The sequence below is a fragment of the Arvicanthis niloticus genome, chromosome 26 (genome assembly GCF_011762505.2).
Source record: "Arvicanthis niloticus isolate mArvNil1 chromosome 26, mArvNil1.pat.X, whole genome shotgun sequence".
Taxonomy (NCBI): domain Eukaryota; kingdom Metazoa; phylum Chordata; class Mammalia; order Rodentia; family Muridae; genus Arvicanthis; species Arvicanthis niloticus.
In genome coordinates this window covers 37,396,776-37,423,901 of record NC_133434.1, presented here as the reverse complement: position 1 = coordinate 37,423,901, position 27,126 = coordinate 37,396,776, and the positions used below count along the sequence as shown (strand labels likewise).

Sequence of the window (27,126 nt, the reverse complement as noted above, 5' to 3'; positions counted from 1 at the left end):
GCACATTCTTTCATAGCAAACCTGTGAAGTGTTTTTACCCCTGTTGAACAACAGAAGGGACCGAGGGGAAGCTAAGCTGCAGAACTTGCTGGTTAAGTAGAATTGAAACCTGCATCTGAAACCCTGTTTCCTCACGCGCTGCACTGCACTTCCAGACTGCGGCTTACTATGTGTCCTTGCCTAGCCTTTCAGCTCTTTCATCTATGTAGGGTGAACTGTATTGATGACCATATCAATATTAAAGTGTATCAAAACATGAGACAGCCAGCTAGGTGAACAGATTAATCGGCATGAGATAAAGTATGATAGAAAGTTAGATCCAGAAGCTGGTCACTAGACAGGGTTATCTTCGTCTAAACCTGCGTAAGAGACCATGAGCAATGAGGCCGCAAGCCCTGGGGGCAGCACTGCTATGGGTTAAGCTGTATCTGAGCAGTGGGTTCTGTGCTGCGAGGCCTGGACCCAGACAACAGATCCCTCCCCTTCCCTGTCACAAGGACATCTCTAATCCGTTGTCTCTCCTTCCTCCCCCCCCCCCCCAGGCTTATATATTAATTTTCGTCACCTTTATAAGCAGCGCAGACGGCGGTATGGACAAAAGAAGAAAAAGCTCCATTAAGATAAATGTGGCAGCTTCATTTGAGCAGAGTCTATGATTCTTACTGTTTTACTTCTTGTACTGATGAAAGGGTTTGTTTGTTTTGCTTTGTTTTATTTTTTAAAGTAAGGCCGTCTCTTTTTCCCAGTAACATTCCTGAGTCTACTGTCTTTATCTTAGTGTTGTACTTGCATGACATGGATATCTGGTATCTGACGACAAGTTCATTCCTGTGTATTAATGACAAAGGTGGCTCTCCTCATGTCTGTGCTCTTCCTGACAGGCACTGTCTGTCTTCAGTTAGGGCTTGGTCTTTCTGCTACTGCTTGTGAAAACCGAAAAAACAAGACTGCATTTTCCCATTGCAGATTGTCAAAAGTGACCCACTATATTTTAAAACCAAGCTGACACTTGTGTAGTGGGATAGCACTGACTTTGAAAACCAGGTAAAACCAGGTCACTGGTATTTTTTGAGTCAGAGTAGGGCTGGAGAACACTTCATATTTGATGTCTTTTGGCTAAAGACATTTATTACGATAGCACTTACCAGGCACTGAAGAGGCAGTGATTTAGAGAAAGCAGTCAGAACCTGGGAACAACATGACTACTTGATTCCTAGCTAAATCAGAACTGCCTGCAACACTGGAGAAAGGGAACATTGCTTGTAGAACAGAGATTATAAATTCCAAATGTGAATGGCTGCAGGGGTCAGAGCCAGGCAGGAATCATGATGCCTGTGGCAAATGCAAACACTGAAGTAGGCCAGACATACCCACAAGCTGTCTTGGGCTGCACACAGACACAGTCAATATATGGGGCTAGCTCAGTCTATTTCCTTGTGTATTTCTCTGAGTGACTGGTAAGACTACTTTTTTGAACTGTTTTTTCCTTGTTATTAGATTTTTTCTTTCTTTTTTTTTGTTTTTCAAGATAGGGTTTCTCTGTGTAGCTTTGGCTGTCCTAGAACTCACTCTGTAGACCAGGCTGGCCTTGAACACAGAGATCCGCCTGCTTCTGCCTCCTGAGTGCTAGGATTAAAGGCATGTGCCACCACAGCCTATTTTGTCTTGTTTTTGGTAAAAACTGTGTGCAGTAGGAATCTGAGCTGGGAAATCACTGGGATTCCTGCAGGAAACTCGCCCCAAGGGGAACTGATTCAGAATACAGACCTTGGGGGAGGGGATCTGGCCACTGTACAAGACATCTTCAGTCTCTCTACCACATTCCATGTAAACCAAGTGATGAAGTAACACCAGAAAGAGCTTGAGGGTGGTTGTTCCCATCTTCCAGCCCCCCTGGTCTTGGGGGAAAGGAGACTTGTGCTGTCACAAGGAGCCCAGCGTGGATGAGCGTTAACCTGGCTGCTTTAACCCAAACACCTCATCTCACCCAAGAGTATTTTCCAGGTCTGCAGCTTCTGTCAACGATTGTTTTATTACCTTCTGGCCTTCATTCTACTGACTGGGACAAACCTGGCAGTTCAGCTTTGCAGTCAACTATGCCGTATCCCTGTGCAAAATCCCACGTTCTAGTTGCTGTTAGCATCCCCTTTGTTGCTGTCTGAGAAAGTGAAAGATTGTGTATTTCTATTAAAACATTTACAGTCAAAATCCTAACAACGTGTGCTTAAAGATTATTTAATCTTATGGTCTTCAGATGGATAAAGTGCTTTGTTGAGGCCCAGGGGCTGTGGTGGGAGCCTATGGGAGTGCTGGAGGCAGTCAGGAAGCAGCTGGGTGAGCACTGTGCACACAGCCTGGGAGCCTGATTCTCTATCAGTGCTCTCAGAACCACTGGCCAGAACCTGGCTGAGGCACAAAGCTTGAACACTGTCAGAAACTAGGAAGTTATACGGGACCCAAAAAACATTGCTTCTTAGGAGTCTGACATTTTGGAAGCTGCATTATATCCTTGAAGGATAAGATAGATCAAAACACCATTTGTTTTTAAGTGCAATCATTTTATAGAAAATCAAGTATTTAATTTTCATGTAAAAACATGGACAGGAGTGATTTTACACATACTGTGGTCACAGTCTGAAAATTTGTACCTTAAGATTCACCAGAAGCACCTGAGTATCGCCACTTGTATTGTAACAAGTTCTAAGAAAAAAACTGAAAATTCAGTGGCATTGGGTTCGTACTTAGTCTGGATTGCTTCTTCCAAACACAGAAGTTTAAGACTGTCCTTATAATTGAGACGTGAAAAGTCACTTTCTGGATGCTGGAAGGCCCTTGATGGTTAGGATTCTTCCTGAGCTCGCCCTCCTCACCGTCCAAGCATCTCAGGAGCTGTGCCTGTCATGGAACAAAGCCTGCTTCTGGACCTAACGACTGGGCCCAGACAACCACCCTGCAGACCTTCCTCAGACTGCAGCAGAAGCATTTCAATGGGCAGATGCTGTTTCTGAGAGCTGAAGGTCTTTGGGTGGCTACTCAGAGGTGGAGAAGGTCTTAACTCTAAATTGCTTTCAGACAAAATGACCGTGAAGGACCGTGAAGGACAGCTCCAGCATTCAGCATCACATTCTTTCAGTGCTGCTCCCTGAGAAGTCTGTGTGCAGGGGTGTGATGTTGTGGTCATATGCGGCATACTCAGAGGTGCCAGTGCTGGCCAGCTTGAGCTGCTGGGCAGCGTGGGTGAGCTGGAAGGCGGCGTCTGGATGGGCGGTATCAGGCAGCAGGGTGCACTCCCTCTCCAGCATGTCGGCCACCCCTTTAAGCAGGTCCAGGAAACCGAAGGCCAAGGCGGCTTTCCGTAACCTGTTGAGCTCCTGAAACACATGGACAGTCGCCTTCACACAGTTCCCAAGCACTTCACTTAGCGTCAGTTCTCTTCGACCCTCACTTAGGAAGCAGTTTTCTTACACAATAACCAGGAACAACAGTGTAATGCATAACTGGCAAGTGATGTCGGCAGCATGCCCAGCAGCCAAATTAGTCAGCAAGCTGGTCACAGTTAATGCAGTTATGCCAAACACAGCAAGCACCTTACATACAGGATTCGTGCTGATTCTGGGGACTAGTTTCCCTCTCTTAATCAGGCATGGAAAAGGCTGGCTTCAATGTTGGCCTCAGCCTGGTGCCTCTGGTTAGACGTGGAGTTGAGTGACAGTGAACACATCTAGAGGGGACAGCAGAGAAAACACCCTATCAACCTCTCGGGTGTGTTGTGGCCGAGCTGGGTGGCTGCTGTGCTCTCAGGCCTTGTTTACACAGGGAGGAGATCCTTCCTCATCCACTGGAGGAACTGAAGCAGCCAGCTGTCAGGCCCTTTCTACTTCTCAGACATGAAGCTGGTTTTCATGTATCAGAAAAGATGAAGGACCACCTCACTACTGTACAGGAATGCTTTCTCCAACAGAACCCCAGCAAGCATGTGTACAGACTGCAGAAGGGGTGCAGCTGAGCCCAGGTCAAGGGCTTATGTGGACTACAGAGTTTGGGGGTCTGGCTGGCTGAGAAGCTTTCTGGTTGGCCTCTGGTTAAAACTGCATTTTGTCCAATTTTCCCAGATTAAAGACAGCAGTGTTAAAGGTGGTGCTCAGGCAAGCAGACGCGCTCTCCAGAAGAGATGCTCACCCGAGGGGGTTGGTTAATTTACATGTTTATGTGTATAGGTGTTTCGAATACACACACACAGACACACAGACACAGACACAGACACACACACAGACACACAGACACAGACACACACACACACACCCACCATGTGCATACCTGGTGCCCTCAGAGGGTCAGATCTCTGGAACCACTGTTACAGATGGTTGTGAGCCACTGGGGGTTGAACCCAGGTCCTCTATACTGTACTTTAAAATTGACAGGCTAAGGGCCACCTCATACTGCACCTAATCTAATTCAGCGAAACTCCAAAAGGACAAGCAGGTAAAACAGTGAGTCTAGCCTGGTCTACACAAACTACAAGCTAAGCTGGTGAGAGCCTGTCCTTACTACACTTGATCTTAGCCAAAAGGCCAAGAGTCGATTTGAGAGCCTGTCTTTAAAAAAAAAGTGAGCTCATATGTCCCCACTCCACTTCATCCCTTGTCACTTTGGTCCCTCCAGAGCCTCCAGTGTGATTCTAGATGAGCTAGGCATGATGACACAGCACATCCATCCCCTTACACTAACTGTTGCCTTGTCTTTCCTCAAGGCAGCGTCCACTGTGTTCTGTGACATTCCCTAGGGACCACATTCAGTGCTTGCCTGGGTTAGCCCTAATACCCACACAGGAGTGGGCAGGCTGTGCTAGGATTCATGGTCCCTTTGAGCTGCTTGCCTGAGCCCCTCACAGCAACCTCCTGCACAGGACTGGGTCATTTAAACACTTCAACTGGCTTATGAGGGAGGAACAGCCTATCCAGCCACTCCTGATGACTGGACGGGTAGGAAAACTGATGCACCTCACTGTAATCGCTGTACACGTTCATCCGCCCACCCTTACCGAGGGCACATCCCCGAGCCCCACCTTTTCCTATGTCTCACCTTATAGAACGTCTGTGTTTTTTCAGGGAGCTTCCTTGCATTTCTTAAGATCTTCTGTACGTCTGTCTATGAAGCACAGAAACAATTCAACATTACAATTCTGTGGCTTTGGAGAAAAAAAAAAAACAAGTGAGCAGCGTTAAGTGTTTAAAGACATGGAAATAAGGACAGACTTAGTGTCAGCATGAAGACTCCTGAGACATCATCAGTTTTTCTCAACAGTGGCTAAAGCACTGTCCTCTAATTGTCTCACAGAAATAGACCCAGGATGCCCACATATCTATAGCTAGACCATCAATGGGAAAAGAGGAGCTGAATGAATATGAAGAATGAACATTAAATGGACATTAAAAAAAAAAAAAAAACAAACTTAAAATAGGGCTGGAGAGATGGTTCAGTGGTTGAGTATGCAAGGGCTTCTTGCCTGGCACTAGGCAATGCCAACAATCAACCAATAACATAAACAGTGTTTAACCTGTGCATCTTTAAATCGCTGCAATGGTAAATTTAATATTTACCTTTCTACCCCACTCCTACCCCACTCCAAAACCCAAAAACAGTAACAGCTAGGTTTGGTAGTGAAACCTTTAATCCCAGCACTCAGGAGGCAGAGGCTGAGGGATGTTTGAGTTTAACCCCAGCCTGGTTTGAGTGACACCCTGTTTTACCCTGCAGGCCCCCTACAACCTTAGCACATGAAGACTTATTTTCGAGACAGGGTTTCTCTGTGTAGCCCTGGCTGTCCCGGAACTCACTCTGTAGACCAGGCTGGCCTCGAACTCAGAAATCCGCCTGCCTCTGCCTCCCAAGTGCTGGGATTAAAGGCCTGTGCCACCACTGCCCCAGAGCACCTGAGGACTTTTAAACTAAGATGCAGTGCTGGCTCCTGAGGCCCCCTCACTGAAGGCCCACCAGCAGTGGGTGAGCACTTGCTGAGGGACACGCCCCTGGTAGATTATCCATGCTCTGCTGCATGGGAGGCTATGAGTTTGGGGAGAGGATGTTTTGGGGAGGTCTGGGAGTACTTGGAAGGGGGAGATGTGGATGTGATCAAATACATTACGCTGATATACAAAATTCTCAAAAAATATTTTAAAAAATTCAGTGCTAGCTGGGCAGTGGTGGTGCACACCTTTAATTCCAGCACTTGGGAGGCAGAGGCAGGTGGATTTCTGAGTTCAAGGCCAGCCTGGTCTACAGAGTGAGTTCCAGGACAGCCAGGGCTACTCAGAGAAACCCTGTCTCAAAAAAAAAAAAAAAAAAAAAATCAGTGCTGGCTGAGTGGTGGTGGTGCACACCTTTAATCCTAGCACTTGGGAGGCAGAGGCAGGTGGATGTCTCTCAAAGTTTGAGGCCACCCTGGTCTACAGAGTTCCAGGACAACCAGGGCTCCACAGTGAAACCCTGAGTGTGGTGTGTGTGTGGTGTGTTAGGGAGAGGAGATCCAGTGCTGGCAATCTAGGTGTGATGGTTCATGTCTACAGTCCCAGCACTTGGCAGGTAGATACAAGAGGATTAGGGGTTCAAAATCAGCCTAACCTATACAGTGAATTTGGGTCCAGCCTGGACTTCATGAGCCTGTTTAAAAAAATACAGAATAAACAAAAAAATAAGGTCCAGTGCGGAGCAAGTCCACCTGTCCAGAGACATTGCCATGCTTATTGTTATTAGGTAAGGAAAACTATACAAGCACTTGCTTCTTTTTTGACCTTGGTAGCAGGAAGCCCAGAACCAAAGTCTCCAATCACCATCTGCCTCTGGTTGCCACACAGTCGTGTCCATTTCTCTCTGGTCTTGTTATTGCTCTAAATTCTGTAAAAAACGATTGTGTTGTGTGTGTGTGTCTCACTGTAGGCCATCTCATGTCCTTGTGAAAAATAAGGTCATACATTAGAAGTAAATGAATCACACAGTATTAAAGGAGAGAACAATCAAATCAAGTACCCCTGGCACCTCAGAGACGCAGTGCGAACGCTGTACCTGCAGGCCGCTGGGTTTGATCCAGACAGTCACATTCTGGGCATAACTTCGCTTGTTCTTGGGCTGCAGGGGGAACGGGCTCTTGTTGTCCTCCTCTCCGTAAGGGTTTTCTTTAGCATCTTAAAGAAAAAGGCGGTTGTGAGAATGACACCTAGCAAACACGTTACATTTCCAACTAGGCGATTAGCTCTTGGGTCACTCCATCATTAACAGAGTTACACTAACTTCAGTCATGCTGGAGAAGCTGTTCTCTGAAGTAGGAGCCTAGACAATCTGCAGCATGATGTCCTAAAGGGAACCAGCTTCACATTAGCTTTACACTTAAAGGTCAAGAAGGCAACCCAAACACGTGTACTGGGAAAACTTACTGTAAAGCTACATATAGTTTTATAATCTCATGTGGCTAGTTAACTCTGGAGTCACACAAGGCAGGAGAAAAAGCCCTAGTTGCAGCGCAAGACCTTGTTTCAACACACTCACATGCACACAAACACAGACTAAACGTCACGCTATGCTTGTTCTCCCCGAGCTGAGACAGTAGAGCTCAAGCCTTAAACACTCCGAGGTCCTCCATGTGTGCACCACATCAGAGTGCCCAGGAATGCTCCAATGACACTCAGACATTCACAGCAGCAGAGAGACGTCAGTCAGTAAGATCTGTGTTATACCTGAAATGGGCCCCAGCTGTGCCATTTTCCCAAGCCATGGGAGAGGTTCTGGGCCAGGCTCGAAAAGAGACATCATGAGGTTTGATTTCTTCTTGCTGTCAGCTTGGGAGTAGAGCATTCCATGCCATTCAGGACTAGATGGAGAGAAGACGGATGATCAGAATCCATCTTCCAGAGATGTCAAGCCTCAGACATCAAGTCATGGAAGTCTAGGTTCTGCTTTTCTGCAGAAACAGTGTTTAGGTCGGGCACAGTACTTCACCAAAGCCAATCTTAACGTTGAAAATGAACAGAGTATTTCCAACTCTGAGACACATAACAAAACTGTGTGTGTGTAAGACTGTATGTATACGTGATCATATGTGTGAGTGCGTGTGAGTATGTGTATGTAACTGAGTGTGTGAGAATGTGTACACTGAAAGCAGTTTAAAGAGAACAGTGAAAGCACAGTAGGTAGGAGCTGGGGCAGTAGAAACTGCAGCCCTCTGGTCCCTCCAGTCGCCTCCTGGAGTGACAGCAGCAGCACTAGAGGCAGTCTGCAACCCAGTGATGGAACACTCCGCCCCAGCTTCTGAAAGGGCCCTGAGAGATGCCCATAGTCAGAGGCAGCAGAAGTGTGAGTGCCAGGAAACAGCAGACCGCAATGAAAGGCACTTGTCCATCTTGCAGAGGACAGAAGGTCACATCATCTGTAATTCTAGTTCCAGCTCTTAGTCTCCATGGATACCTTGCTCTCACCTGAACACACATGTGCACACACATGTGCATATACAATTAAAAATAAAATAAATCTAAAAAGGAAGAAAACTGTATTCTTTCTGGAGTTTTCATTCAGGCAGAAATGGAGATATGCTTCCTGTGGTTAATCTTCACTCCTTGATCTTTTCTATCTGTTAAAGCCAGAAGGTCCCCTCGTCTTTTCCAACAAGAGGTGTTACAGGAAGAGAGGCAGACAGCTTTGCAGGTTTCACGACTACAGAAAATATGAAAGCTACTTCTTTCTACACAGGGAAAGAACTCAACAGAGTGGCTGCATGCATTCTGGATTAAGCATGAGGTTAAGAACTCTGGCTCTCCAGTTTGCTATCTTGTGATCTTGGGCCATTCTCTGTCTCTGGAAGCTTCAGTCTCCTCATCTGTGCAGTTGGGGCGGCATGAGCTAACAGGCCACGCTAGCGTGAGTGCCCAGAGACAGAGCAGCTCACTAGGAAAGGTACTTATCCATCTTGCAGAGGACCAGGGTTTGGCTCTCAGCACCCATGCAAGATTTAAAAAGAGGAAAACCTTTGGTAGAGCTATAATCCCAGCACTTTAGAGCCTGAGGCAGGTGATCATGTGTGTAGTTTGGGTCACACAGAAAAATTCTCTCTCTAAAGTAAATATGTGACTAACAACTTAGAAGATGTAAATCAGTGTAATTAAAAAGGTCGTTTCCCACTTACTTTGCGGGATGATTAAGGACTAGAAGGTAATGGAGGCGGGAAGGGTGTGGCAGGAAAGGAAAAGGTGACCAGGATTTTTCCATCTCTTTCCTTACGCCTGTGGCACGCTATGCTTCACCGTGCAGCTCTCTTTGGAGCAGCCAATACAAACGCAATCTTCATACCCTAGTTGGACAAGTGCCACCATTCCTTCCACCTTCAGGCTGCCATGGAGCAGGACACAGAAGTTGGGTATTTTGCCAGCAATCTGATTGGCTGAATTCTCATCTTCATTGTCATCAGTGATGCCAGCACCCACCTCGTCACCTTCTGTAAAACAGGTTAGCGTATTAGTTACAAAATTCTAAACTCTTACCATCTCATGCTTTGAAGGGAAAATACATGGAGCTGTAAAGGAACATTATAACAAGTTAGAAAAACACAGTTTTCCACTAAATGTCCATCTAAAACCTTTCCAAATAATACATTAATGCACGTATATGAAACAGACAGCAGAGGCAGCCTACAGAGAAGGGGGTCTTAGGATCCATGGTTAATAGGGTTCCTGTCAGTGGATAGGAAGGTTCTGAAATGGATGGTGATGGTGGCAATACAGACTCTGCAAATATACTTTGAAAAGACACCACTTGGGCCTGGCGTGGTGGTGCACACCTTTAATTCTAGCACTGGGAAGGCAGAGGTAGGCAGTCCTCTGAAAGCCTGAAGCCAGCTTGGTCTACAAAATGAGTTCTAGGACATCCGGGGTTGATTCAGATTTTTAGAAATGTATCCACTTTGAGCAGGTTTCTAACTGGCTGGGAGCCTACCAACTAGGCTAGAAAGGCTGGCCAGTGAGCCTCAGAGCTCCTCCTGTCACTGCCTCCTTAGCCTTGGGATTACAAGCTTTTACTACCTTGTCTAGATTTTCTCTTTAAAGCATTCATTCCTTCACTGAGACCTATCTAGCCCAGGGCGGCTGGTCTCGAGTGTGCACCCACTCGGCTCCTCTACATAGGTGCTGGTGGCCGGCCTCAGGCCTTCATGCTCACAGGGCAAGACCTTTATTACTCTACTAACTACGTCATCTCCCAGCTGCTTTGGAATGGGGTCCCGGGTATCAAACGTAAGTCTTCAGACCTGACAGACATCACTCCTGGGCTCATTTCATTCTATCCTCTCTAAATACAAGTCTATGGCTTACGGATCACAGCCCAGGGGAGCTGTATATAAAAACAATTTTGTAGCATTCCTGTAGAAAACTCAGTGAGGTGCCACTGGAGGCTCGAGGCTCAATCAGAACAGAACGAGGTTCAGAAGTGTCGGGTGTGGTGTAAGCTGACAGCCCTCACACTGGAGAAACAAGTCCAAAGTACACACTGGTTCCTCTGGGAGCTTGACTAAAGCTCCCCCCAACTCTAGGGTCTCCCGTACGCTGCTGGGGTGAATCTCCGCACAGCTAACTTCCTGTAAAACCGTCCGTCTGACCTCTTACTCCGACTTCAGTAGGAGGAGTGTTCAGTACAGCTCGCTACGCAGTCGCTACGCAGTCCACACTACAATCCTGCCCTACCCGCTCTCCCTTACTGGTCCTTCCCCTGTCTCCTGCCCCCAGTACTTTGCATATTTCCTGCCATAGCAATTATACAGGCATACAGAATACTTCTAGGATCTGACAGGGCAATCTGGCTGTTCTCCGAGAACACGAGTTTATAAACACAATGCTCCCACTAAGCGGCTGGACATGACTGTCAAGACTGTGCTTATGAACAGACTCATGCCTGTAATCCCAGCACTTAGGAGGCGGAGGTGAGGCCATCCTACAGTACAGAGTGGGACTTTGTCTTAAAAACCATACAAAATAAAAGAGCATTAAAAATGACTCTGCTGTGCCTGTGTGACTAAGTGCTCATGGGATGTTCCTCACTCCGGCTCTCATGATGAAGCATCCACAGAACAGAGACGACACAGGAAGGTACGTCTGACCTGCTACGCTATTTCCTGAAGAGAACTGGTAACTATGAGGTAGACGGTCAGCTGTGAGCACAGAAAATGAGCATTTTAAACAGCTAGAGGCTGGCATACTTCAGGGGTTGGCTGAATTTGGGGATATGACTTGACAGTTCCTAATGAGGCAATGTACAATCTGAAGTGAAGCCTCACAAGCAGGCGCCATGATGCATTCAATCATGGTCTGTGTTCATGGCATGGTTGGAACCAGCAGAACAAAGCTGTGTCCTTTCCTGCTTTTCTCTCCATGTCTTCCTCTTAGGAAAGCCCTGGGTAGGGAACCTAGAGCCATCACCTCTGAAGAGGTCTTCCACCATGAGTCCACAGACCAGTGCACCATGTAACTCATCAAACGTTTCCACAGTGTACGGCAGCACGTTATCTATTCTGGGATCTGAGGTAGCATTCAATTTCTGAACTCCAACTCAGTAACAGTCTTTTCCCTTTAAGTTCTGTCCGGGGCCAGCCTGCCATCCGACACTGAAGGGTGACTTTAGAAAACACTGCTCCATGTACATCAAAGGATAAGACGAGAACTCACCTTTGTTAAGTGCTATGGGCAAGACCAAATGCCTGGACAAGACTGGGGGGCTGGAGATGTCAGCTATGTCAATAAAGCCCACTATTTCCAAATCTGTAAGTGAGGAATCAACACAGAAGTATTCACAACAGGGAAAATGCATTATTGTCTATGTGTTACATTCTAAAAATGCTGTGTCAAGACAAAATTTCAAATACGATAACTAGGAAAATTGTTAAACTATTCTAAGGATCATAGATCATTTTCAAGTAGCTCAAACTTTAATGACTTTTATTTAATGAACTCAAGTTTTATAATAAAACTAAAATTTATTTTTATGAGGTTAGGACCTTAGTCAAAGCAAAAGCTTAAAGGTCAAATTCCTCTGTCTAATCTAGGGCCGTAAGGTCACACACGGTAAGTAGTATCTCCAACCATCTCATTCCGCCTTAGGGAAGCAGAGCCACCATTGCAAGAGTGTTCCTTGGGTGTGAAGATGGCACAGTGGCTAAGAATGTTTGAGCACGAGGCCTGCAGTTAGAACCCAGCATAGCCCACGTGCCTCACTCCAGGCTCAGTGAGACTGCAGGTCAGCCATCAAAGCCAGGGAAATGGGAGCCTCTAGCTTAGAAGACCCAGTGTCTTCCTCTGGTCTCTGCATACACCTGCATGGGCACGTGTACCTGCACACTCTTGTGTAGACACCACATCCATACTAAAAAAGAAGCTTTCCTTGAGAAAGACAAACATTCAATACAAAATAACACAATGATGACTTCTTTCCTTTACAGCAGCTATAGCTATAGCTATGCTATCCTAGAAACCTGAAATAAAGGTTCTAGGGTGGGTGTGGTACACATGCCTTTAATCCCAAGACCTGGGAGGCAAAACTGGTAGAGTTCCAGGCCAGTCAGAGCCTTCTAGTGAGACCCTGTCTCAAAAATATTAAAACACTAAAGTTAAACTGAATGTTTAATAAAATGTTGGATTATGTAAATAATTAACCCAAAACTGTGAAAATGTAAAAACTGCAAGGAAAATAGACTCATTCACTATTTTTCATAGAAGGAAACCTCTAACAGTTTCTACTTCTAACAGTTTCTTGAGTTGTTTTTCAATTTTTCTTCTAAGTATATATAGAAGCACAGCTATATTAGCAAAACAATTTCAAAATCCCAGAATCATGCTGTGTATCACAAGTCCCTACTCTTGTGCTACAGCAGGGTGTGCCCCTCCCTGCAGGACAGCTGTCAGCATCTCCCTCGCTGAGCAGAGAAGGGCTTACAACAGACACCTGAGTGGCTTAGGTACAAGCTACAAAGTATCTTAAGACTAAAAGTTTATATTGGAAAGAAAGGAAATACTTAAATGAAGGGCAGGGGGAGTAGAATCTGGTCTGAAGGTAACTGCCCCTCAGGTGCAGTGAACCTAACTGGGTGCCCTGCTCCCAGACGGCCCAAAGCTAAGGCACAGAAGCAAAAGCCTCCTCACAGGCTTTCATTCTAAAATGTCTACACCCCGAACAGCGAGCACTCATTACTATCCACTTATCATTTCTAATCATTTATTGATCACGGGCAATTACCCGCTGTGCATCTAGTAAGTGTCTGACTACATTGGCCTAGGCGTCAGCAGCACAGAGAGTGATGGTGTCTGTCCCTAAGAGCTCTGACATGCACTCACCGTTGACTCAGGAGTCCTCCAGCCAATGGAAGATAATAGTCTCCTGCAATTCTCCACAATGTAACGTTTTTAAATTCAGCTAAGCAGGGCATCAACAAGCATGCACTAGGCTAAGCAGTAGGATGCAGAAAGAATTTTGTTTTAATCTTAATACAAGTGGCAGGGCTAGAATGGTTCACTCTACCAGAACTAAGAGTTTAGCAACTGACTGGTCCATTCCCCGCACCTAGTCATTAGGACTGAAAGAAGCAACTAACTTCCAGGGTCACAGTGCAAAAGTCTCAGAGCCAGGTCTAGAGACAGCTCTTCATATACCTTAGTAAGATGGTAATTAGTCTCAGAATCTTTACCATGAATCATCTCGGGCGGCTCAGATAGCACAGCGGGGAGAACATCAGACAGACCTTATCACTGTAAGTCATTTTTTAAAAACTCTAGTAACATAAAGTTATAGTGACCAAGGACTGGAGATTAGCTCAAGATCTTACCCAAACCAACGACCTGTCACCTCTTAGGTAAGTTAAAGATAACAAAAAGTTAAGAAGGAAGTTTCAAAACAGTTACCTGTGTTAATGACTTTAGGGATGGGGTCGATCTCTTCATCAATCACAAAGGGCTCTGGCCTGGGGAACACTTGTACATCAGCTGTCAGGTGGCCACACTTGAGAACAGCATGGAAAGGTGTGTACGCCAGATCTATCAGCTTTCTAGAAGACGTTACAGAGCAGTGATATGACACATATACAAGCAATCTTTAAAGATGCGAGCTCTGTCATCGTTTCCCGCTGATTCTAAGACTAGACCTGAGCGTCTGGGACATAGAATACAAGGTGACATTTGTGTTAAGATTTCAATTCAGTGGAGGCCCAAACAATTAAACCTTAGAGACCACTGAGCGCTATAAGGAAGTCAGTTTTGCATGATATACAGAGCCAGTCACACGGCTCCTGGGAAGAACTGAATCGCACAGTCAGCAGTGATAAAACAGATACTCTTCCTAGCTGTCAAATATACTCTGAATTAAATATCAAAGTTGGAAGGCTTTACACATATACTCACCCAAACATAGACTGCACATTTTTCAAACACAGGGGGCCATCGATAGTAAAAATTTGCCCTTCACCATTATTTAAGTCTATGAGTCGTTCAAGGCATTCCAAGGAATCGGTGCTCTGAAGCTGCAGAGAGGGGACGAGGGAAGGGGACCCTTTACAAGTGGCACAAATCACCAATCACTCTCAGTACACCAAGACTAGCGTCATTGTAACACCAGCAAGAAATGACTGAGATGGTTTTCATAACAGAAGACAACAGAGAAATAACTACAATTTGATTCGGAACTAAAGAGTGAAGTAATCAAGAATGGAAGGCAGTGGCACCACGTCCGACGGGAGCTTGGCCAGCCGCTGCCCAGCATGGAGTTTCTGCTACTGTGTGGGAAAACTACCGTCTACACTCTCCGGAGACAGGGCTCACTCTATAGCCATGCCTGGCCTCAACTTGCTGTGAAGAGTCAGAGATCTATTAGCCTCTCACCCACATCTTACAGCAAGAAGAAAACTGAAGCAGAGAAAAGTCAAATAACTTTCTCAAATTGAAAAACTAGGCAGTCTAGCATTTAATAAAGCATGCGAACAGTAACATTATTTTACCAAATAATTAAAGCACACACACTCTTTCAACATTTATGCTGCAACAGATATAAGAATTCCCAAATAAGGGACATGATTAACACCCAGAAGAACCCCTGGGTCCCCCACAACCCACCAGCAGGAGGAAACACAACCCCAGCTCTGTTCCTAAGCTGGGGACCTCTAAATGTCAATGAGCATTTGATGCAGTGCTTTTTAAAACACTGTAAGCAGCCTCAGTTGAAATCAATGGAGACAATGTTATGGCGTACATAAAAAAGCACTGACAAATGTATCAACAGAGACTAAGTCCTAAAGTTTAGTTAATCAAACTAAAAAGGGGTGAGTAAAAAGCATTACCTCCTCCAAGTTCGCCATGCACATGACATACAACTTAGATGGGAAAGGGAAGGGCAGTGGGAACCTGTTGCTGTCACTTCTTTGGTTCTGAGTCGCTAGGGAGTGTCGCAGTGACCCCCTGCCAATGCCGAGACAGCCATCAGTCACCAGAACAACCTGTATGTAATGACAGGAGGACTGTACATAAATGTTCTATTTACTACTTTTCCCCCCTTTAATTATTTCTGATTAAAGTACATACTTAAAGGGGCTCTAGTCTTGTCAGAGAGAAGCATGGGTTGGTTCTGAGGTGACGGACACATCTGATATGTTTTATACACATACAGCATCTTTCATTCTTTGGCAAGTTCAGCTGTATAGATGTTTTTGATCACATCCACTCTCAGCTACTCTCTCCTTCCAGTTCTCCCCAGGCCACCCCAATATATTCTCAACTTTATTTCCTCCTCCTCCTCTTTGTACTTTAAAATCACCTATTGAATACAATCAATAGTGCCCTTATTCATATGCGTGTGGGGCCACCCCTGGAGCCTAGCAACCTCCAAAGGGCTGTAGTTCCAAGGAAAAATTACTTTCCTTCCTTCAGAAGCCATCAATTGTCAGTATCTCCTCAGCTAGAGATGGGGCCTCATGAGCCCCTCCTTGATTCATTGGAAATCCATAGCTTGATCTTTTTTTTTTTTTAACGATTCGTTTATTTTATGTATGTGAGTACACTGTTGCTGTCTTCAGACACATCAGAAGAGGACATCAAATTCCATTGCAGATGGTTGTGAGCCACCATGTGGTTGCTGGGAATTGAACTCAGGACCTCTGGAAGAGCAGTCAGCGCTCTTAACTGCTGAGCCATCTCCCCAGCCCTATAGCTTGATCTTATGCAGGGACTACAAGTACTGTGAATTTATGAGCGGATGGCATGTCATGTCATAGACCTCCTCCCACATCCTCCAGCTCTTACATTCTTTCTTCAGCCTCTTCCTCAAGATTTCCTGAGCCTGGGATGAGAGGTATGTTGGAAATATATCTTAATTGAAGTGGTGTTTATATATGTATATACACTGTGAAGTCAATTAACTGTGTATCTAAAATGTATACATTTTCATTCATTTTATTATAATTATTATTATTATCATTAATTTTGTTTTTTTAAAGACAGGGTCTTACTTTTAAGCTCTGGCTGGCCTGGCACTCATTCTGTATATACATAAAGATCCTCCTGCCTCTGCCTCCTGTGTGCTGGGAATAAAGGGTTGCACCACCACACTCAGCTCTAATTGTGTTTTAAAAGTCTACCTTTGAACATTTAAAGGAAAAAAGGCAATCACAGACAATTTTCACTTAACTGCATTAAAACCAGAACCCCAACTTTTAGTAAGTTTAATACGTAAGGCACTGGCATAAGAAATGGTAAGATTCATCTGTATGTGTCCCCAGAAGATCCAGCCCAAATGTCTGAAGTTTGCTACTTTGTTTTTAAAGATGATAAAGCCTATTTTTTGTCAACCAAAAAGACACTGCTTTAAAAGTACATCTGGTACTGACTTTTAAAGTGTAAAAATATCTGTAAGGCCATTTTGGTAGCAGCAAGTAAGACCTTTAAAAAAAAATTCATGTTTAACTTGCAATTTGAAAAGGCCAATAAACTATATAGTATGCCATTTTCTCTTTCCCCACTGCGTTAGGGTGACAGTGACGCCCTGGGTGGACTTCCTAAGCATCCCAAAGCAAGATTAACTTGGTTCTCGTTAGCCTAGTAGGTGGCTGCAGCATGTGGGACACCAACATCAGCACTGACTACTACAGCCTAAAATGCTGAACCAAGGTCTCGTGGAAGGCCTCGTCTTTTAGGAAGACAGCAATGGACTATAGGGAATTTCTTCTTCTAGGAACCGACAATTTCTAAATAGTGGTTGACTTATACTAGCTTTTATGGATGCTGTTGTATGTGTGTTCATACATGCACATATATGTGTGTATGTGGCAGTCAGAGGACACCTTTATAGAGTCAGTTCTCTTCTTTCATTTCTACATGGACTCTGGACTGACCCAGGCTTCCAGGCTTTCAAACCACAAGCATCTTACTCACTGAGCAACCCCATGAGCTGCAGATGCTGTTTTTATGATAAACTGCATTTAATGTCAAAATAAACTTTATTCAGATAGACTTTATTCAGATAATGAAGACATAATCTAGCTGTTCAAAACATTGGTCAAAAAAGTCCACATTTAAATAAATTTAATGTGAACTGGCTGTAAAATCACCAATAACCATCATTTCTCATATAGTGCTTTGGATCTAATTCACTTAGCAACTCTAAGAAGATTTAGGCCCTTTGACACAGTTCATCCCTAATTCAGCTTCTTCTTTTCCTCTTTTAAAAAATAATAAACCAGGGGCTGGAGAGATGGCTCAGCGGTTAAGAGCACTGAATGCTCTTTCAGAGGTCCTGAGTTCAATTCCCAGCAACCACATGGTGGCTCACAACCATCTGTAATGGGATCCGATGTTCTCTTCTGCTGTGTCTGAAGACAGCTGCAGTGTACTCACATACATGAAATAAATAAATCTTTTAAAAAAATAATAAAATAAACATGAGGTTACCCACGACAATGGAAGAACCAATGAAACTGCTACCTGCTGACTACCACTTCAGAAGATGTTGACAAAACTTTTTATTCAATTTACTATTAGAAAATCCGATATTCATTTGAATATTCCAGGTATGCACATAGTGCACAGACATACATACATACAGTTTTCCTGCAAAAGCATTGACCAAAAGGCATCATTTTCTGTCTTCTTAAAGACTCATTTTTATTTTTTATGTACATATCTGAGTGCCTGCATGTGTGTACACAGGCATGTCACATGGCAGGGTGTGATGGTTTGTATATGCGTGGCTCAGGGACTGGCACTAACTGGAGGTGTAGCCTTGTTGGAGGAAGTGTGTCACTGTGCAGGTGGGCTTTGCCGGTCTTCTGTTCAGCTTCAGAACAAGATGTAGGACTCTCAGCTCCTCCTGCACCATGCTTTCTGCTATGATGATAATGGACTGAACCTCTGACCCTGTAAGCCAGCCCCCAACTAAATGTCCTTATAAGAGTTGCCTTGGTCATGGTGTCTGTTCACAGCAGTAAAATCCTAAGACTCAGGGGAAGACAAAAGAAGGCATCCACCAGATCTCCTGGAGCTGGAGTTACAGACAGGTGAGTCGCACCGTGGGTGCCAAACCCAGTCCTCTGCACAAACAACAAGTGTTCTTAACTTTGCCATCTCTCCAGCCCCATTTGTTGTCTTCTTTTAACGAGTGTTTACTCAAGGGACTTAACTGTAAAGTAATACAGGGTCTTTATGTGCCTAAGAGTTCAAATAGTATAGTTTTCACGGCAATAAAAGAAGTTTCCTTTTCTCCCCAAAGTTTGACTTGAGATATAATTTTCATGCAGCAAAACTCAGCATTCTTAGTACAGAGTTCTGACGCTGTATTTGATCACGTCCGCATCCCCACACTCTAGAGAACAGCGGTCCACTACTTCCTATGTCCTCTCATGACTTTCAGCCAACTCTAGCCTTCCCTCACTACCAGGCAGCTTCAATCTTATAACTATTGTCGCTGTTTTTAAAATTTTTTTTTCATATTTTGCCTGCATACATGTATACATGTATGTAGGTATGTGCATCATGTGTGTACCTGGTGCCGAAGGAAGCCAGAAGAGGACATCAGATCCCGAGACTGGAGTTACAGAGGTTAGGTGTTACCATGTTGGTGCTGAAAATCAAATCTGGGTTCTCTTGTTAGAGCAGCCGGTACTCTTAATAACTGAGTCACACAAACTGGCATTTTATGTGTGTAAAGTGTTCTGCATGTCTGTGTATCATGTGGACGCCTTACGCCTTTAGATGCTCCAGGTCTGGGGTTACAGACACTTGTGAGCCACCGTGTGGTTGCTGGGAGTTGAACCAGGTCCTCTGGAAGAGCAGTCAGTGTTCTTAACCTCTGAGCCACCTCTTCTACTGCCCTTGTTTTGTTTTTGTAAGACAGGGACTCACTTGGTAGCACAGGCTAGTCTCAAATCAGCCATCCTCCAGCCTTCGCCTCCTGAGTGCTGGAGTTATAGGCATGTACACTACGGAGGGTACCACATGCCTGGCTTCACAATTCTACTGTGAATTAAAATATAAAATACCAATAATGTCACTGATACTAAATTCTGACTTGACCTTCTAATAGAAAGTCATATCTCACATACCGGGGCAGGCTGACCCAAAGGCCATGCCCTAGCCATTGCCTAGCCTTGTAAATAACGCAATGGTCATGCTTACTCATTTACCCTGCGGTGACGGCTATCACACTGTAACTGCAGTTGAGTGAGTGGTGCAGAATCCTGAAAGCCTCCACTCAGGGAAACTGCAGACTGCTATGATTTTCCTGCTGGCAGTGTTTACCTCTTCTTCTAATTATGCCACCACTTCTCAGAGCATCTGTTTACACACATCTAACTCCCTTTTCTGTTGCTACTCGGCTTTGATTTGATGCTAAAATGGAGCCACTGTAGACTCCACAAAGGAGCAAGGGAGTTTACGATACTTCTTTCCCCAATTCTACACAATTTAGATCAGAGGCAGAAGTTTGCTGAATAAATTCTACACTGAAGTAATGAAGAAAGACCAGATTGTACTGCTGTTTACAATTCTATCACTCAAAATTAAACTCCACTGTGAGCCCTTTGTCTCTTCTATCTTGTAGTAGGTCAATTTACTAGGAAGAGGTTTTCCTTGAGGCATAATTTTGCTGGTTCATGTGCATATTAGCATAATGCAGATTAAATTAGTATGATGAATTACAGTGATCTGGTGCTTTTTTCATATATTATTTTCTTTCTCTCACTTTTCATTTTGCCAGTACTGGGGATTGAACCTGGGTCCTTGTGCCTGCTAGGCAGGAGCTCTGCCACTGTGTTACAGCCCCAGCATTTGGTGCCATTTTCAAAAGATATGACCAGTATAAAATATGGTTTGTGGAATGCTGAAGCACTCGGCAGTTGTGTCTAACTAAGGGCGATGAGAAAGAATCTATCGTTACCTGGCAAGGGATGGCTCCTCCCCACTCTTGCTGGACAATATTGCAAACACCGACTAGCGCAGACTCCAAGCAGGTTTTGTCATAATCATCCATGTTACTCAGTGCTTCCTGATGAATAAAAACACACAAGTGCTTACTGTGCTTTTTGTTATTAGAAAACACAAATTTTTCAAAGTACATATGCTGCAAAGGGGACACCGAGCCTCTCAAAGCCCCAAAGCAGATTCTTTAAAGAAAAACAGTGAGAGATTTTTCTCAATTATAAAGAACAATTAATTTAGCTTTCTTTATGTCTTCCTCTTATTAGGTGAGAGTGTACAGTCCCAAGCCTGTGTCTAAGTGGGCTTGAAGGAAAATACTAAAGTCAAAAATGAAAACATATCACAAAAATAACTGTATCAAACATTAACAACATCTTATGTGCCAGTCCCAGCACTTGATGTGCACCTGACCATCATTCCACGCCTTCTTTTAAACACGGAAACCGAGGTGCAGAACAATTAAGTGACTTTCTGGTGAGAGGCGGCAGCGCCTGCTGTCAGAATCCAGGCAGCCTGATGTCAGGGCTCCAGATCCTAACCCTGATTTACCAGCTCCACACAGCAATTCTCCAGATTTCAGAACTTCAGAATGTCAGAATCCTTAAGCTTAATCACTTATAAGAAGGTTTGTAAAAGCCAAGCATGCTGGTACGTGCCTGTGATGCCAGTACTCAAGAGGCTGGGGAAGATTAAGAGTTAGAGGTTTGCCTGGGCTCCACAACAAGACCCTGTCCTGACCTAAAGTAACCCAGCGCATTTAGAAGAAAAAAAAGGGGAGGGGGGAGAGGGAATAAGGAACGCCTTAACCCAATTTTTTCATACATATATCTCTCTAAAGTACGTAGTATGCCTGTGTGTGCAAGTGCATGCGCATGCACATGTGTGTGTGAGTGTGTATGTGCGCCACGTACATGCAGGAGCCGTCAGAGGTCAGAAGAGGTTTTGATTTCCTGGAACTGGGTTACAAACACTTGTAAGCTACTATTTGGGTGCTGGGAACTGAACCCTGTTCCTCTGCAAGAGCAGTAAGTACTTGTAAGTACTCTTAGCTGCTGAGTCATTTCTCTAGCCCCTTTCCCATATATAGTTTTTAAATTTAAGCCAAATTGATCCTTGTTTCCTAACTTGCCTAGCCTTCATTTAAGTTGTTCAGTTAAATTCCACAAATGCTGACGAATCACTGGGGGGAAGGTACTATGCTAAGCTCTCCTGGAAACACTGATAATTTAAAGATCTCAGAGAGTAAATTGTTTAGAATACCACAGAACAGCCTGGAAGACAATACCTACTGGTCAAAGTTTTAAAAATATATCTTGGTATTTGTAAATCAGTTATTTGTCAGGATAAACATAATTTAAAAATTTTATAATAATGATTTTTTTTAAAATAAAAATTAAGGATGTTTTTTTTTCAGTTTCCTAAGTTGTGTGGGAAAGCTGAAAGAAGTGAAGTTTAAACATAAAGATGCTGGATTTCAGCATACAGAACACTAGCTTCAGATCCCAGAAAACCAACAGAGGAAAATAAAGCAACAGCCTTATCCCATGGCTCTGCCAAAGTTAAGACATTATGAGTCTTGTTTTGTTATAGATTGTAAACCTACACACTTATAATTCCAAGTTCTAAAATCAGCACACAATCACAATACTGTTTTTTCTCCCAGGCAATCTCAGCTCCATCAAAACATACCTACAATAGCTGATTTGTATGCGTACCTGCAGGGTGTTGTAATCTCTCGTAAAGGGGACCATCAGCTCCCATAGTGATGAAAACACCACCAGCGCTGTAAATTCAAGCTTGTAGTTTGTGGCCATGTGTTCAAATAGCATCGTCAGGCCATGGGCAGCCAGGTGCTTCCGCTGGTATTCCTCAGACCCCTCGACAGACACAGGCCGGGTCATGGACAGGGACACATCCATTACCACCACAGTGGGCATGGTGAACAATTCTAGCCCTCCCTCTCAGCACAGACAGCCAGCGACAACTAGAGAAATGCTGTGGGAAACAAATAAGGTCTTGCATATCCTGGGAAGGAACACTTTTTTTTTTCTTGACAATTTAAACCAATTCCCCAGAACTATGTGGTGGCAAGCACCACAGAATCAAAGGAGGAAAGCACAAAGCTCTTAGCTCTCTGTGAGGGCCTCTCCTAGACACACCTCCTAACCAGCATAACTCAAGGACATTAAATTCAATTCATTAAACTGGGGTAGACCTTGACTCCAGACTTTCCGCTTTATACAACATAATTCAATAAATACTCCTATTCCAACTCCTTAACAATTTACGGAAGAACAATCTAGCCAGGATACGCTATGCACTTCCTGACAACTGATGACTTTTATTTGCCAGTGTCTTGATGAATATTGTGTTCCATATTTAAAATTATGAAATAAGATTCAGTGTGGAGAAAACATATTTTCTCTCGAGAATAAAGCTCCCAGATCCTCATGTGGATGGAGACTGTTGGTCCTCTATTAATCTGCAGATTTAATAAGATTTTATAGAGCTACAAATAAAGGACACAGATTATGTATAAAAAATGAGTAAAGAAAGCACTTCACAATATGCGTGTGTGTGTGTGTGTGTGTGTGTGTGTGTGTGTGTAGACTGCATGAGAATCCGTAACTATCACACTGTAGGTCAGGAGAGGTGCCATATGCCTTTAGTCCAAGTTCCCGAGACTCAGATTTGTGAATTCAAGGCCATTTTGGATTTCCTAGTGAGTTCTAAGATAGCCAAGGCTATAAGACTCTGTCTCAAAAAACACAGAGGTACATGCTTGTAATCTCAGCCCTAGGGAGGTGGAGACAGGTCATCCCAAGGTCATTCTTAGCTACTTAAGATGTTTGAGGTCAGTCTGAGCTATATGAAACCCTGTCTCGAAGGACCAAAACAAGGAAAATCACATTGCAAACATTATAGAGATTTAGGGCAGACTCAACAGGTTCAAAATGTAGTGTTTTCTAATTTAACCACAGGCAGACTGTCCATTAGTACATGCCCCACTACGAATGTGTGGCCTTCTACGATGCCTTTTGTGAGTAGGTTGTTGGGAACTCAGCACATACTAGTTCATGGAAACAATGTTATATGTAAGAGATCAAACTGAAAAAGCCCTTTTTACCACATACTGGCCATAGATACATCTCACATATTGTAACATCTCATGTATCCAATACCAATAAAGTTAATCCAGAGAGAAAAGTGTTACTTTTCAGACTCTCTTAGCAGTCCAAAATATTAAGACAGTAGGAAAAAAAAATAAAAGAAAATTTCATTTATTTTTTTATTCAGTGTATGTGTCTGTGTGAGTGCCTGCCACACATGAGCAGGTGCCCTCAGAAGCCAGAAGAGGGCGTTAGACTCCCCAGAGTTGGAGTTACAGGTGGTTGTGAGCTGCCTAATGTGGGTGCTGAGAACTTAACTTGGCATCTCCAGAAGTGCTCTTAACCACTGAACCACTCTAGCGCCTGAGAGAAAACTTAAATCTGTATCCCTCTCTCTGCTTCATTAAACAATGTGTTAAGCATATTCACTCTCTCATGGCCTCTAACCCCCAGAATTACTGCTCTGTTTTGCTACATACTAGCGTTTTCCTAAGTCCATGCTGCCTAAGAAAACTGAGTTCAGAACTGATTTACACCTGGCACACAGTAGGTGCTCAACAAAAATCTCAACATAACCAATGAACTATCCCTAATCACAGCATACATTTACTCACTAGGAAAATACATTATAAATATCAACTCTGTACACAGAAATAGACTTTCTTATTTAAGCACAGACACCAGGGATTCCTGCACTTCTGCTTGGGCATAGTTTAGCCAGCTCTTGTGGGTCACATTTATGCATGGAGGCCTTTATGGGTTTTAAAGGTTGAAGATCGTGTCCTCACCTCTTAAAGAGACTGGGAAACAGTTTTCTGGATCAAGTATCAACAAGCACTTCCAGTCCATGAAATTGTTGTTAGCACTGCAATGGGTGACCACAGCTATCAGTCTGGCCTTCTCTGAAGATACCCGGGAAGCTGGCTCTTTCTCCTGACTGATGCATTTGTGTCAGGTCCCAAGTGCACTTCCTCAGCTGTGGCCGACTTGTGGCAATCCAATTTTGTTTTCAGGTTGTAAGCACTGGAGTAAATGAAAGAATGGAACGTCCCTGAAGGTTGTTTCACTCAAGCAGTCTGGGCCTAGTCACAAAATTTAAAAAAATAAAATAAAATTTCTCATTACTAGCTGATAGTAGTTAACACTTTAACAAGTGATGCATTTCTCAGTTGGATTGACTGTGATCTTCAAGTTTCTCCAGGTTGCCTTCTGCCTTTCCAACAGGTACGATTTTACAATGTTTCAGATAACTAAGGGTTTTCTTTCTCCCGGACAGTCTACTCCTGATGATAGATACTCGCCACCTGACTGCTTTAAAAGCCATCAATCATACTTATAGTTCTACCCTGAAGGGCCCATTCACAGCAATTTGACTCTCAGGAATCTCTCAAAGCTCCACTTCAGTTTCTATACTTTGGCTTTTTCTGTCCCCCTGACTTGCCCTATGAGTTCCTCTAAATTCTCAGATGAGAATATCTGAATGGATTGCCTGAAATGCAGCATAGTTCATTTGGGATGCAACTGAAGGATAGACTTTTACCTTTAAAATGAGCCCAAAACATTTGTTGTATAAAGAGAGGACGGAAGTCTCAAGGTCCAGGGACGGAAGTCTCTCGGGGGAAGAAGGAACACGGCCCCAAGCGCGAAATCCCGCTGCTTACAAGACCCGCGCCGAAGACCCGGGCCACACAGAGGGGAGGCCCTGGAGCCAGCGCTAGAGACGGTCACCCCACGCAGGCCGCAGAGAGGCCGGCCGCCCGCCCTGTGCTGTTCCTCCCACTCCTTCCCCAGTAATCCCAACCGACCTCGAAACACAGCCCTCAACAGGCAGACTTCCTGACTTACCCGGAGCCCATCTCCAGCTTCTGTCCGTCCGCTTAAACCTTCCGCCCGACCGCCAGAGCCGGAACTTACGGGCCGCGCGACACAAGGGAACCCGGAGGCGGCGAGCAGCACGGGCTGGGCGGAGCTTCCAGCCCACAGGATCTAGGCTGTGCCTCGGTCAGGACGCTAGAGGGCGCGTCTTCTCTGCCTCTTGCCCACGGAGCCCCAATTTCTGCAGAGGCTGAGCCTGGCGGGTTTCTGGCCCTTCCCTCTCTGTCTCTCGGTCAACATCCGCTGCACAGTAGACGGAATGCTCTTTTCTATTCTTAAAAACTGTAATCCCGGCTGGGTGCTCAGACTGTAAGCACCCGGCTGCCCTGAGCTTAATTTGCATTGAGATCTTCGTCCCCTGTTATTTCCCTACCCTGTCTTTGCAGGGGCAGAAGCGTGGCTCAGTTTTTACTTCCGGGCCTGAGGTGTGCGGAGGGTTTTGCTTTTAAGATTCCTTGTAAGGCTTTGAGGGTCCCTGCCTGCTTCCCTCCACTAGGTGTCCTTAGCACAGTATATGCCTCAGGGAGTTCCTTGGGGGCGGGGGATGAGAGTGGTAACAACTGTGGGTTGTAGGGGCCCCAGGAATGTCAATAGTAGGCTTCAACAACAGGTCGCTGGGTAGTTATGGTTCAAAGAACAATACTTCACACAGCAATGACAAGTGAGGACACAGAGCTCCCTAGAAGGCCTTAGGCATATGACTTTTTCTTTTAGCTTCTAGGTTGCAAGTGGGATAAGGAAGGGAAACTCTTAGAACAGACTTATCACAACTTACTCTGTGGGAAAGTGTGTTTGTTGTCCTTCTCTGTTTCCTCTTTCTATTAGAGGTGGCGGAGAAAGCAACACCAGGTTCTGGGAAATCAGTATCAAGTCCCCACAGCCTGCAGACTATGTCAAAGACATTGCTGTATTTGAACAGGCCTGGGGCTCTTTAAGACTTCAGGGAAACACACACAAAGATGGAGGAATAGCATGGCAAATCCCCCTTCACGAGTCAACTGTTAACTCAAATCTTCAATTTTATTTCATTTACATCCTACTTCTTCCCAGCATAATATTTTGGCAGAAATCCCAGACAGCTAACATTTTGTCCAGAAACATTTCGATATATAGCTCTAGAAAGAAGAACTTTTGTCTGTTTTATCTTTTTCATGTGTGCATGTGTGTGTGCTGTGTATGAATCAATACATGTTCTTATGAGTGCGTGTGGAGTTGAAGCCCAAGGGCGACGTCAGGAATCTTCCCCAGTTGCTCTTCACCTTATTCTTTTTGAGGCACAGTCTCTCAATCGAGCACAGCGCTCCCAATTTGTCTAGTCAGCTAGGCAGTTTGCTCAGGGGATCCCATTTCCATCCTACAGAGGAGAGAGGAGGCTGTAAAGACCAGCAGAGTGTCAGATCCACTGGGACTGGAATTACAGGTGGTGATGACCTGCCGTGTGGGTATTGGGAACCCTGTCCTCTGCAGGAATAGCCAGTGCTCTTAACTGATGAGCCGTCCCTCCAGATTACCCCAAATAAGAACTTTTTCTTTTAAGAAGCATAATTACACTGCTGCTATCAAACTTAAAATAGTTAACAATCAGCCTTTACTATCCTCCAGTTAGCTTTCAAATATCCAGTCATCTCATGCACTTCATTTTTTAAAATGTTTCTTCGGATCAT

The 27,126-nt window shown here is 44.5% G+C and overlaps 2 protein-coding genes across 8 annotated transcripts in view; one reads left to right on the top strand and one right to left on the bottom strand.

The window, feature by feature from the left end:
• Positions 1-2,217, top strand: part of Hacd3 (3-hydroxyacyl-CoA dehydratase 3) — a 30,553-nt gene extending 28,336 nt beyond the window's left edge. For both annotated transcript variants that reach the window (XM_076925786.1, XM_076925787.1), the window contains exon 11: positions 543-2,217. In XM_076925786.1, the coding sequence (XP_076781901.1) occupies positions 543-619 (77 nt within the window). In that variant the 3' untranslated portion in view covers positions 620-2,217. The remainder of the gene's footprint in view (positions 1-542) is intronic.
• Ints14 (integrator complex subunit 14) overlaps positions 1-25,545 on the bottom strand; it is a 30,953-nt gene extending 5,408 nt beyond the window's left edge. Inside the window, exons 1-13 of one of the 6 annotated variants that reach the window (XM_076925780.1) lie at positions 25,433-25,545; positions 24,376-24,669; positions 22,193-22,472; positions 20,437-20,544; positions 15,353-15,508; positions 14,421-14,539; positions 13,926-14,068; positions 11,700-11,792; positions 9,337-9,481; positions 7,731-7,864; positions 7,063-7,181; positions 5,083-5,148; positions 2,538-3,371 (exon numbers count right to left, since the gene is read on the bottom strand). In XM_076925780.1, coding sequence (XP_076781895.1) covers positions 3,120-3,371; positions 5,083-5,148; positions 7,063-7,181; positions 7,731-7,864; positions 9,337-9,481; positions 11,700-11,792; positions 13,926-14,068; positions 14,421-14,539; positions 15,353-15,508; positions 20,437-20,544; positions 22,193-22,414 — 1,557 coding nt within the window. In that variant the 5' untranslated portion in view covers positions 22,415-22,472; positions 24,376-24,669; positions 25,433-25,545 and the 3' untranslated portion in view covers positions 2,538-3,119. Of the gene's footprint in view, positions 1-2,537; positions 3,372-3,494; positions 3,722-5,082; positions 5,189-7,062; positions 7,182-7,730; positions 7,865-9,336; positions 9,482-11,699; positions 11,793-13,925; positions 14,069-14,420; positions 14,540-15,352; positions 15,509-20,436; positions 20,545-22,192; positions 22,473-24,375; positions 24,670-25,432 lie in introns of those variants that run through there. The other 5 variants (XM_076925782.1, XM_076925783.1, XM_076925781.1 and 2 more) reach the window with 5 other exon arrangements.
• Positions 25,546-27,126: the final 1,581 nt, after the last annotated feature.